This window comes from Felis catus, chromosome X (assembly GCF_018350175.1).
Source record: "Felis catus isolate Fca126 chromosome X, F.catus_Fca126_mat1.0, whole genome shotgun sequence".
NCBI classification, from domain to species: Eukaryota; Metazoa; Chordata; class Mammalia; order Carnivora; family Felidae; genus Felis; species Felis catus.
The window spans coordinates 43,371,338-43,385,195 of NC_058386.1; the positions used below are offsets into that span (position 1 = coordinate 43,371,338).

General features: G+C 38.2%; 1 protein-coding gene across 5 annotated transcripts in view; it reads left to right on the forward strand.

Annotated features, from left to right (window-relative positions):
* Positions 1–13,858, forward strand: part of CLCN5 (chloride voltage-gated channel 5) — a 175,486-nt gene that overhangs the window by 122,823 nt on the left and 38,805 nt on the right. For all 5 annotated transcript variants that reach the window (XM_011291722.4, XR_006593349.1, XR_006593348.1 and 2 more), the window contains one exon: positions 7,872–8,018. In XM_011291722.4, coding sequence (XP_011290024.1) covers positions 7,872–8,018 — 147 coding nt within the window. The remainder of the gene's footprint in view (positions 1–7,871; positions 8,019–13,858) is intronic.

Below are 13,858 nucleotides of genomic sequence, written 5' to 3' on the forward strand. Positions count from 1 at the left end.
GTAAAAATAAGAAATAAGAAAGTTTATTGCTTCTTTGTGCTTGTTAGCTTTGGAATGTGTGATATACTTTTATATATTCATTGAAGGGCCATATGTATCAGCCCACCCATTGGTTTACACATTTGTTTTTTCCAAGTGGGCTAATTGAGATGGAAATATTAATTTGTATAAACCAACATATGTCTCTGTCACTAGTAAAACAAGATGTCAGTATGGTATACCATAAACTAGTACCATCCCCTGCCACACACACCTGGCTCTTTCAGTACAGCCTTCAGAAATATGTACCCCTCCTCCTTCCCAAATCCCCTACATTTAAACAGGAAGTAGCGAACTACCTTCCTAGCCCTTTACCCCTCTGTCTTCCAGCCCACTGCTGCTGTATGTACCTCTTAAAATCATGTTTTTATCATGTTGCTCCTCAAAAACCATAGTGACCCCATTGACTTACCAGGTCCTTCATGATGTATCTCCATCCATTTGCTCACAAACAGCTACTCTGTCTTCTAGGCAAGCACAAATGCCAGCCTCATTCTCATCTCAAGCCTTTGATCATTTTTTTTCCTGGGCCTGGAATACCCTCTCTCCTCCATGAAGCCTTCTCTGGCTTACAGTCTCCTCTCCCTTTTCTGAATGCCAATTGTACTTTCATTCTAGCAGTTTAGCACTTAGCTATGGTGCAAATTGCATTATGTGAAAGTTTTCTCCCCAACTATATCATAAATTCCTTGAGAGTATTGAAAAGGTAACTAATGTTTTTTTTGTATCCCCAGTTCCCTACTATCACAGTGCAAGGCATAGATTTATTGAGGACCAGCCATATAAATATGTTGGTTGGCCATTAACTCTTCCTCCCCAACTGGAATCCTCCTTAGTAAGGATTTATTGAACACCTACTCTGGAACAACACTAGAGTTGCTGGGACAACAGAAATGAGAAGGGCTTGGTGTAGTCATAAGACTTAAGTGGTAGAGATTATGTAATTAACATAGATACCTCAACAAAGGAGGTGTTGAGGGAAAAGCCTATTTGAGCTGGTCCTAGATGGATTGAATGGGATTTAATCAGGCTGAAAAGAGGATGGAGGACTGGATGGAATTCCAGATAGAGTATCTGGCTTAAGCAAAGGCATGGGGGTGTAAAAGTGGCTTATATGGAGTATAATAAATTTGTGGCAGAGGATACGTCTGTCTGGGTAGATGGGATCTAAATTTGATAGGGCTCAGAATGCCTTGCAGAGAAATTTAAACTTGACCCTATAGACACATGTACCCCAATGTTTATAGCAGCGCTTTCAACAATAGCCAAATTATGGAAAGAGCCTAAATGCCTGTCAACTGATGAATGGATAAACACAATGGACGTGTTTATATACACAATGGAATACCACTTGGCAATGAGAAAGAATGAAATCCTGCCATTTGCAGCAACGTGGATGGAACTAGAAGGTATTATGCTGAGTGAAATAAGTCAGTCAGAGAAGGGCAGATATCATATGTTTTCACTCATATGTGGATCTTGAGAAACTTAACCAAAGACCATGGGGGAAGGGAAGAGGAAAAAATAGTTACAAACAGAGAGGGAGGGAGGCAAACCACAAGACTCTTAAATACAGATAACAAACTGAGGGTGGGTGGGGGTGGGGGAGAGGGAAAATGGGTAATGGGCATTGAGGAGGGCACTTGTTGGGATGAGCACTGGGTGTTGTATGGAAACCAATTTTTTTTTTTTATATTTAGTCATACCTAGTTAGGTATATATTTTTATTTTTTTTTCAGTATATGAAATTTATTGTCAAATTGGTTTCCATACAACACCCAGTGCTCATCCCAAAAGGTGCCCTCCTCAATACCCATCACCCACCCTCCCCTCCCTCCCACCCCCCATCAACCCTCAGTTTGTTCTCAGTTTTTAAGAGTCTCTTATGCTTTGGAAACTTAACATAAACCCATGGGGGAGGGGAAGGAAAAAAAAAGGAAAAAAAGAAAAAAAAAAGAGTTTAGAGTGGGAGAGAGCCAAAGCATAAGAGACTCTTATGTAAACCAATTTGGCAATAAATTATATTAAAAAATAAACTTGACCCTATAGGCATTGGGGAACCAGCTTTATGATTTTAAGCAAGAAAGTGGCAGAACGCACTAAAAGTGCCTTTAAGCTGAAAGTGTGAAGCTGTGTAACACAAATATCAACCAAACATTTCTCCTTAATTGCCCTCCTCCCCAACCCTCCATTATATGACAAGCCCTATATGCAATCTACTAATTGGGATAATATATAAAATCCCCTTACTTTGTTCCTGCCCTACCCTAAATTCTGGCTGATCTCAGGTTTGTGGCCATCTAGAGGTTTGATTTATTCCAGACGTGCCATTTTCTGGACTGACATGTCATAGTGAAGTCACAAACTTGTGGAAAGACCACTGGGCTTGGAGTTTAACTGCATGTGGGTTTGAATCTCAACTGTAAGGAATTTATTTCCTCATTATTCTGCTGCTTTAACTTTTTTTTCTCTTGAACTTTTTTTAAAGTTTATTTTATTTGAGAGAGGGAGAGAGGAAGGGGGAGAGAGAGAGAGAGAGAGAGCAAGAGAGAATCCCAAGCAGGCTCCACACTGTCAGCCCAGAGCCCAACAGGGGGCTTGAACACACAAACCATGATATCATGACCTGAGCTGAAATCAAGAGTCGGATGCTTAAACAAGTGAGCCACCTAGGCGCCCCTCTCTTAAAGTTTTTTTTTTTTAATGCTTACTCATTTTTTGAGATAGAAAGAGTGTGAGTAGGGGAGGGGCAGAGAGAAAGGGAGAGACACAGAATTGGAAGCAGGCTCCAGGCTCTGAACTGTCAGCACAGAGCCAGACGCAGGGTTGGAACCCACGAACTGTGAGATCATGACCTGAGCTGAAGTTGGACACTTGGCCGAATGAGCCACCCAGGAGCCCCTTGAAGTTTTTTATATCTGCAAAATAAAACCAATGGCTCTACCAGAATGGATATCCATAGGCAAGTATCACTTTTGAGTTTTAGTAACTGTGCTTATTTCCTTTGTTGAACTCCTATTTTTAGCATCTGTTTTGCTTGACTTGCTACTTCTAATTTTCTTTTGTTGACCCTTTATTCCTATGTACTTATTAAGGAAGCACTTTATAACCCAAACAGTGAAGCAGATAGCTGCTCCAGGAAATGTTTAGAATGAGGCAGCTCAATTTAGCTGGATTCTTCTGTGTCAGTGGGTTACAGGAAGGAGTTTGTAAGGTCCCTATGGGTAAACTGAAAAGTTTTCCAGCTTCTCCTTTGTGAGTCTTCATCCTGTAGTGTCATCATTTTGTTTTAATGAATTCCCAGAACAATAGGTACACCCATCTGAAAATATGACTACAGGACATATTCCAAAACCAGACATAAATTATTTTTGGATTCCCTATACTTTTTCTTCCTATGATTTTTGTGGCTAATGTAGAGTTGCTGGCACTATGTATTTTACCTCATTTCCTGAATGAAACATGTAAGCAGTGGAGAGAGAGGGAAAGGATTCTGCATCATTTTGTAACTTTTCTTGATTTTTTTCAGTGCTAGTCACTGTATGGATTTCATGGGAATTTAATAAATTTAAACAGAAAGAAAACCTCTTGAGTTATGCTACCATATTGGCCTGAGTTCTTCTCATAAGCTAAAATGATGCTTGTTTTTAGCTAAGATTTCTAGAAATCGGAATACCTACTCTTGAGATAAAGTGCTTTTGGTGGGTTTGTTGAATGTAGTAAATCCAGAGCTAGACAAATATTAACTACAAATATGGACTCTGATGCCAACCTGCATTTAAGAAGGAAAGTTGAGGTGGAGGGTGAGGGCAGGGAACATGTCTTGTGTGGATTTTGTGATTTGCATTTAAGTTGATGTTGTTTCTACTGTATTTTTAATTTTCATCCTGTTGAGTTTGAAGTAGCAACAGAAGTGTCAGGGTAGAGTTCTTGGGAATTCAGGACTAGAGCTTGAGGTAGAGATAAGAGCTAGAGATAGTAGGCTTTTTTAAAGAATCAAATAAAATAAATCAGATTGAGGTGGAGAAGGATCTGTGATCTCAGCCAGATACAGAGCAAAGTAGAGGGGCTCTTTTTCTTCTTAAATAAAAAGTAAAACACTTATTCCTGGATGACACGAGGGAAGACCGAAGTTCAGGATTTCCTCTGTGTTGTCAGTAGTAGGAAAAAAACTGCTAAGGATCCTGTGGTGGGTCAGTTTCCCTAGAAGCAGAAACTGAGACAAGGCATTCTGTGTAAGCATGTTGTTGTGGGAATGCTCAAAGAAGGGGAATGAAGGAAACAGGTAGAGCAGGGGAAGGGGAAAGAGTCCAGTGAGGATGAAGGATTGGCGAGCAGCAGTGAAGGAGCTCAGCTAAGGCCATAGAACATGGATTCTTAGTACCCTAGTACCTATTTGATCCACATAACAAAGTTAGAATTTGTGTAGCTAAGGAAATGGTTTCATGATCAGTCATTTTGTACATTATTAGTACCTTTGCATAAATGACCCTACCTTCTCTACTTGACCATTTGTCACCACACAAGCATGGCAATGTGTGGAGAACTTACTGTTCCTGTATGTACAGACTTCAAGCTGTTTGTGCATATTAAGGGAGGAGACTGGGAATGTATTTGTTTTCTTTATATTTGTTCTTATCCATAAGTGATGGCAAGTTTCCCTTGGGATATCTGTTCTCTTGGTTTCAACCAACACCTTGATGTTGATAACTCTCAAATCTTTGTCTCTCAATCTTCATCTCATCTGACCCATCTCGCATCATATTTGTGTCTGTCCCATGATGATTTGTACACAATAGGTGGCTCATAAATGTCACTCACACTTCAGTCAAGCTGGTCTCTATTACACATGAGGTATTAGGAAGTTGAACACATGATTTAGAGCTTAACTTTTTAAAAAATATTAACTGGGAAAATAGCCTCTCTGAGTTTGTTTCCTCGGGTGCACTAGGAGTGATAATGCCACAGCATAGGAACATTGGAAAAGTTAAGTGAAAGAATTCAGTTTAAGCACATAGCCCAGTGCCTAAAAATTGATAAGTACCTGGTAAATGTTGGTTCTTTATCCTTTTCGCTCAATGTTTAAAATATTTAATTTATCTGTTCCAATTTTCCAGCCCTATTGCTTAATTTATCCCATCTGATTTTTCCACATGCATTACACATAATTCAGATAACCTAAAGTAAGAAGTTTCTTAAGAGAATTGGAATACCTCAAAAGGAATATTGTTTGCCAAATCCAAAAGAACTATGCTGACTATGATTTTGGATCAAGATCTCATCAAAAAAATGGGAAGAGGGGGCAGGGCTAGGTGAAGTAAAGTTGACTCTAATGTTTTTTAAAATCAACATACTAAAATTTTTTGAGTAAAATTTATAATCTGAAGATTCACATTTAGGGTGTAGGAAATGTTTAATCTTTAATATTACATTCTTCAGCAGAGAACAACATTAAATGGCATAACATGCCTCTTCATTTCTGAGCATCTGCATTGCGTTATGAGCTCTGGGAGAATCAGAGCCATAAGATAATGTTTCTCTACTCCTAAATGGACAGAACATTTCTCAGTAGTGATGTCTAGTTTTTATTTCCATTGATTACTTGTGAGTTTTGTACACCTATCCTCATTTGGTCTGCTCTTTTGCATGGTTCTCAAAAAACTGCTATCGGCAGTTATAGCAGATATCAACTGCTATCAACTACATGGTAAGGGTAGAGGAACATTACATTTGAAGGGTAATTGAATATACTAAATGGTTTGCATGTCTATATTGTCCAAGTAAGAACATGAAAGAAAAAATAAGAATAAGTGGTAACCCTGATTAGACATTTTTCCAAAGAAGACCTACAGATGGCCAACAGACATATGAAAAGATGCTCAACATCACTGATCATCAGGGAAATGCAAATCAAAACCGCAATGAGATATTACATCACATCACTCAAAAAGGCAAGAAATAATAAGTGTGGAGAGGATGTGGAGAAAAGGGAACTCTAGTGCACTATTGGTGGGAATGTAAATTGGTGCAGTCACTGTGGAAAACAGTATGGGGGTTCCTTAATTAAAAATAGGAATAACATATAATCCAGTAATTCCACTATTGGGTATTTACTTAAAGAAAATGAAAACACTAATTTGAAAAAGATATATGTACCCCTATGTTTATTGCAGTATTATTTACAGTAGCTAAGATATGGAAGCAACCCAAGTGTCCATTGACAGATGAATGGATAAAGAAGATGTGGTATATATACATAATGGAATATTATTCAGCCATAACAAATAATGAGCTCTTGCCATTTCAACAACATGGATGGACCTAGAGGATATTCTGCTAAGTGAAATAAGACAGAGAAAGACAAATACCATATTATTTGTCTTATGTGTGGAATCTAAAAAACAAAAACAGACTCAAATAAAAAAAACAGATGGTTGCCAGAAGGGACGAGGGTTGGGCAAGATAGGTGAAGGGGATTAAGAGGTACAAACTTCCAGTTATACAGTAAATAAGTCACAGAGATAGAAAGTACGGCATAGGTAATAGCGTCAATAATATTGTAATAATGTTGTATGGTGATAGTGACTACACTCATTTGGTGAGCACTGAATGATGTATAGAATTGTTGAATCACTGTGTTGTACACCTGAAACTAATATAACATTGTATGTCAACTATATTCAACAATAAAAAAAATAGAATAAGAAGTAACTCAATGGGAATGCAAGCTGGTGCAGCCACTCTGGAAAACAGTATGGAGGCTCCTCAAAAAACTAAAAATAGAACTATCCTATGACCCAGCAATTTCACTACTAGGCATTTGTCCATGGGATACAGGGGTGCTGTTTCGAAGGGACACATGCTCCACCATGTTAATAGCAGCACTATCAACAATAGCCAAAGTATGGAAAGAGCCCAAATGTCCATCGATTGGTGAATGGATAAAGAAGATGTGGTATATATATATACAATGGAGTATTACTTGGCAATCAAAAAGAATGAAATCTTGCCATTTGCAATTACTTGGATGGAACTGGAGGGTATTATGCTAAGCGAAATTAGTCCATCAGAGAAAGACAAATATCATAAGACTTCACTCATATGAGGACTTTAAGAGACAAAACAGATGAATTTAAGGGAACGGAAACAATATAAAAACAGGGAGGGGGACAAAACATAAGATACTCGTAAATATGGAGAACAAACAGGGTTACTGGAAGGGTTGAGGGATAGGCTAAATGGGTAAGGGGCACTAAGGAATCTACTCCTGAAATCATTGTTGCACTATATGCTAACTAATTTGGATGTAAATTTTTTTAAAAAATTAAAATAAAAGAAATAAAAAGAAGTAACACAAAAGGTGGAAACTAACTAAATGTCCATCAACTGAATAATGGATAAACAAAATATGGTATATCCATACGATGGTATTATTCAGTCTGAAAATGAAATAAAGTACTGATACATGCCAGAACATGGATGAGCCTTCAAAACATTATAAGTGAAAGAAGCCAGACACAAAAAGCCACAATTTATATATGATTATATGAAATACCTGGAATTGGCAGATCATTGAGACAGAAAGAGAATAGCAATTGTAAGGGGTTGGGGGTTAGGAGGGAGTTATGTTTACTGGGTACAGAGTTTCTGTTTGTGATGATGAAAAATTTCTGGAAGTAGAGTGATAATTGCAAAACATTGTAAATGAAGCTACCGAACTGTCTAGTTTCAAATGGTTGAAATGATAAATTTTATGTGTAGTTGCCACAATGAAAAAAAAAGATAAGCTTGAAGGTCATTGTAATGAGCCTCTTGTTTTTCTTTCTGCACAGGGGCCATGGATAACAGAGGCTTTCAGCAGGGGAGTTTCAATAGCTTCCGGAGCAGCTCCAGTGATGAAGACTTGATGGACATACCAGGGACAGCTATGGATTTTTCCATGAGAGATGATGTTCCTCCCTTAGATGGGGAAATAGAAGGTATCATTACTGTTGATGACAGTTTTTCTTTTTAAAAATTATTTTTAATGTACATACAGTAAAATTTATTTTCTGGTACAATCTTAAGAGTTTTAACACATGCATAGATTTTTGTAACCACCACCACTGACAGGATACAGAACAGTTCAGAACCCTCAAAGAATTCCCTCCTGCCCCTTTGCAGCCAGACTTCTTCCACCCCCAATCCCTGGTAACCACTGATCTTTCTCTGTTCCTGTATTTTTTTTTTTTCTTTTCTAGAATGTCATGCATGGAGTCACATAGTATGTCACCTTTGAGACTGACTTCGCTACTCAGCTTAAGGCCTTGGAGATTAATTAAAGTTGTTCATTCCTTTTTTCTTGCTCAGTAGTGTAGCCTGAAGTGGGATCACTGGGTCATGTGGTAAATGTATGTTGAACTTTATAAGAAACTGCCAAACCATTTTCCAGAGTAGCTGTAACCGTTTTATATCTGAACTAGCTGTGTAATGAGAGTTCCATTGTTCCCTATCTTCAACAGCTCTTGGTATTTCCAGTAATTTTTATTTTAGCCATTCTAATAGGTGTTATCCCATCATGGTTTTATTTTAATTTCCCTAATGACTTCTGATATGGAACATCCTTTCATGCGCTTATTTGCTAACCTCATATCCTGTTTGATGAAGTGTCTGTTCAAATCTGTTCCCTCTTTGGGACACCTGGATGGCTCAGTTGGATGACCCACCGACTTCAGCTCAGGTCATGATCTCACAGTTCATACGTTCGAGCCCCACGTTGGGCTCTGTGCTGGCAGCTCAGAGCCTGGAGCGTGCTTCCGATCTTGTGTCTTCCTCTCTCTCTGCCCCTCCCCCTGCTTGCAGTCTGCTCTCTCTTTGTCTCAAAAATAAATAAACATTAAAAAAAATTTTTTTTAAATCTGTTCCCACTTTCATAATTGGGTTTTTATTATGGGGCATGCATTCATATAATAAGAATTCCCTTCATCTATTATTTGGTTAGCCAGTACCATCATTCTTTTTGATAACTCCATATAATTTCATGATAGAGCTGCCAGAATTTACTTAATCAAGTTTCTATTGATGCACATTTCTGTTGTTTTCAATCTTTCGCTATTACAAACAATACTGCAGTGTGTGTGTGTTTATTCTTTAAGTATGTTAGAGCATTTCTGTAGCATGAGTGTGTGAGTGCTATTTGACCACAGCCTTGCTGGTGCTGAATAGTCAAATTCTTTTTTCACCTTTACAATAGGATAGGCAAAATAAATAAAGAAAGAAATATTCATTATTGTTTTAATTTTTACTTTTTTAAATTAGTGAAGTTGAACATATTTTTGTATGTTTACTAACCCCTTAAATTTCTTTTTCTGGAAGTTTCCTGTTTATATCATGTTCCTATTTTTCTGATAGGCTGATTATCTTTTCTTAAGTTTTTCTAGGAGCCCTTCATATATTATTATTATGTTTCATCTAATGTAGGTTGAGTGTATCTTTTTCCATTTCTGGTTTTGTTTAAATTTTTTTTAAATCTACAAATATTAAAATTTTTACATAGCCAGATATATCACCCTTTTCTTTTGTGACTTCTGAGTTTCTTGTTGTAATTATAAAGGACTTTAATTAATAAATATAATATAATAAATCTATATAATTCCTTAAAACTACTGTCTGATTCTTTAACTGATTGGGATTGTCATTCTCAGCGTAAAGTCAGAGGACAAGAAACTACTGTCAGCATTTATTATTTAGCAAATTTGTATAAGAGGCATATGACATTACAGAAACTTTGCTAGGTTCTGGGAATTAGCAAAGATTTAAGGCACCATCCCTGCCTTCATAAAGTTGATTCTAGCTCACTAAGCAAACATTAAGTACTTATGATAATACCTACCTCTTAGAGTTCTTTTCAGGATTAAATGAAATAGTAACATAAAGTGCTTATAATAGTACCTGGCATGGAGCTAATGCTCAATAAAATGTTAGCTGTCATTATTATTATTGTTATTTTATTTCTGTTATAAGCCTATATTATAAGTGTTATAACTCTTATAAGAACTTAGCAGAAGCACCCTGTATGTTTGTGTGTGTCTAGGATTGGAAAAGTTTTCACAGAAAAGGTGTGTTTGAGAAGGGCCTTGAAATATAAGTTATTTGGTAGGAAGAAGAGCATTCCAGACAGGAAGCAAGCTTTTATAGAGATATCAGCAGACACATGATACAGAGGTATAAATAAGCAAAATATAAGCCCAAATAAATAAAGTGGGGCCTTGAATGTCATGCTAGGAAGTTTGAATTAACCTTATTGTCACTGTGAGGACAAACTCCTCCACCCATTCATTCAACAAATACTTTTTGAATACCTGCTATGAAGCAGGCACTTTTATAGGCAGTGGAGATACAGTGGTGGGATTAACATAGATAAGATCCACATTGATCTGAAATTTAGATCTAGTCAGGTAAATGAGTAAGGGAATAGACTACTTAGTTAAGTATCCATTATAATTAGTATGAGGATGGAAAAAAAGTGAAGGACAATAGATGGTAACTGAGGAATACTACTTTAGAAAGGTTAAGAAGTTAGAAAGGTCAGGGAAGGCCTTTCCAAGGAGGTGACCAATTTGGGAAGAACATACCAGTAAGAAATTGTGTAGTAAAGGTGCCTCAAGACAGTAACAGTAGAAGAGAGCCCTTGAATTTATTTTATTTTATTAAAAAAATTTTTTTAACATTTATTTTTTGAGAGACAGAGTGTGAGCGAGGGAGAGGTAGAGAGAGAGGAAGTCACAGATTCTGAAACAGGCTCCAGGCACTAAGTCCCATGCGGGGCTGAACTCACAAACCATGAGATCATGACCTGAACCGAAGTCTGTCACTCAACCGACTGAGCGACCCAGGCGCCCCATAGACAGCCCCTGAATTTAAATTTCATAAAAGAAAGGTACTCATGGTTTGATATTTAATGGTTTTTCATATTTGCCTATTTCTGTGAAAGGGACTTGTATTTGTATATCACTTCCACTTATGTGTAGTTAAAACCCTCGTGAGTCAGTTATGACAACTACTAGCCCAAGTGAAGTGGTCAGTCCATAAACTGAAGCTGGCCACATCTTTTTGGGGGGGAGTGGGGGAAGATAAGTATTTTTCTCAATTCTCATTTTTTATTATTACTTTTTAATATAATTTATTGTCAAATTGGAAGCTGGCCACTTCTAATAAGCCTTCCGGCTAATCCAGATTATTGCTTCTGATTGAAAATAATACCATATAGCATCCATATCACCAAAGTGCTTTTTGTGTTCACATTGCTCTCAATAAATGATGGAGGCAAGTGAGTGTCTATTATTCCTATTTAATAGACATGAAAGCTGAGGCGGGCAAGATTTTGACATTGCTTGTGACTATAGAATGTGTTTTTCCAGGAGTAGTCCTTCACCACTTTTCATTTGCCTGTACAGGAGAATTACTGCTTGTGATTTACAAGGTCTGACCATAAAGCGACAAAGGTGTTTTCTATGAGCCACACACAAAAATCAGTCCATTTACTGTCCTCTGTAGTGATAACATTTTCTTGCATAGCTTTTTAATTGTTCTTATTTTATTTAATGTTTTCACATGTGGTTTCCTAACATACACAACAACAACAACAGAAAAAAAGGTCATAAAGTCCTTGATGTCAGTGGTGAGACTGTGCATAAAATACTAACATTTTGTACCAGGCAAAATAGCACGTACTAAAAAGATTAGTTAAAAGGAGCTTGAAAGGCAGTAGAAGTGGTTCTTGTTTTCCAGATGGCTGGAGGGATTGATTTATGAGGAATGAGTAAATAAATTATGCATGGCGTGGTTAAATGCATCTGAGGTAGTATTATAGCAGTCTGTAAATGAGAAGAAACATAAACATGGAGGTCTCAAAGAAGGGGAGAGGGAGGAAAAGAGGAAAAAGGGTTTAAGTAATAAGAAAAACTTCAGAGCTGTTCTCATAGTCCATCTGTTCTCACTTGCCTGCCTCTGCAGCCTGGATGTTATGGTCGGCAATTCATTCATTCAGCCATTCAATTATTCAGTATTTATGGAACACCCAGATAGGAATGCAGCGCTGTGCAGTTTTAGTAATGCTTATCAGTTCCCTTGTTTCCCTCACCCCCTTGTCTTTCTACCTCACATGCCTGGCTACTCCTCTCTGACTGAGTGAGGGCACAGGTAAAGGCACAGACGCATGAGAGAGCCTTTTCTAATCATGAAACAGAGTCTTGCGCATCTGAGTTCTGAGGCTCCCGGGACAGAATGACTGACAGTTGGAGCAGGAGGGAGGATAGCAGGGGATAGGGCGGGAGATCTAGTTAGAAATCTGGGTGAGATCTAGACTGTCTGTGCTTCTGGACCTTTTCTTGTAACCAAGGAGTCATCAAATAATTTAAAAGCAGAGGAATGATATGATCAGAGTGGTGCTTTAGGGAATTTATGGCTGTGTGGAGGATGGATTCAGGGGAGGAGTGGGTTGGAGATTGGAAGACCAGTTAAACTGTTATTTTTAAAAAAAAACATCTATGTAAAAGATCAAAAGGCCTATATTAAGACAACAGGAATGGAGAAGAAGGAATAACTTTTGGAGGAATTTCAAAAGGGGGCTTGGTAGGTCCAATTAGATATGGGGAATAACCTAGAAGAGTCACAGATGACTTCAAAGCCCAGGTGGAGTATGAGGGCAGGTCGAGTCCCCCTCGTGTGGGGGAACATGCCCACACCACCCCTGCAAGCCTCGGCATAACCTCCCAATGTCCCAGGGAAGGAAAAATGTCATTTACGTTTTTTTTTTTTTTAAATTTAATGTTTCTTTTTAAGAGAGAGAGAGAGAGTGCATGTGAGCGAATGTGAGCGGGGGAAGGGCAGAGAGAGAGGGAGACACGGAACCCAAAGCAGGATCCAAGCTATCAGCACAGAGCCCGACACGGGGCTTGAACCCATGCACGAACTGCAAGATCACGACCTGAGCTGTAGTCAGACACGTAACCAACTGAGTCACGCAGGCACCCTAGGAAAGTGTCTTTTAAAATGAAACACATGGCAGTGTGTGAAATCCACCAGGTAAGCTGTGAAACAGTTGCATTTGTTCTGCCCTGCTGCAAAGAAAGATTATAATATTCCTCCAGAAAGAAATGGAAAACATCTTGGGCTCTGGCTCATGGGCAAACCTGTCAGCACTTCAGTTGACTCAAGCAATTGTGTGGATGGCACAGGGAGAATAAGTAAAGAGAATTTGGGATCTATCACCCTCATAATGCTATAACTTGTCTAAACACTTAGCCTGGGAGAATAGCAATTGTCACTGCTGCTTTTTGAGCTGGAAAAAAAAAAAGTGGCCTGTATCCAAAGCTCCATGGGGGCACATAAACCACACCAGTTTTATATGCTGAAGCCTCCAAATGAGGCTTATTATGATGTCCACAGGCTTTACAGGCTTCCTTTAGGGTACTTGATAGGAAAATACCTAGTCAGATTTTAGAACCTGTGTCGCTTTATCTCTCCCCATTTATTTACTGGTATTTGTGTCTTATCTAAAATACATGCTTTATGCAGATACACAGTTTTTACCTAATGTCCCATCCAGGATACCACATTGCATTTAGTCTTTATATCTCTCTGGTCTCCTCTTGGCTGTGATGGCTTCTTAGACTTCCTTTGTTTTTGATGACCTTGACAGCTGTTTTTTCAGTAGCCTTTAAATTTCATTGCATGCCTGTGTCCTTTTTTCCCCAGTTTCAGTGAGAGATAATTGATAGACATCACTATGTAAGTTTAAGGCTTACAGCATCATGGTTTGATTTATGTATACTGTGAA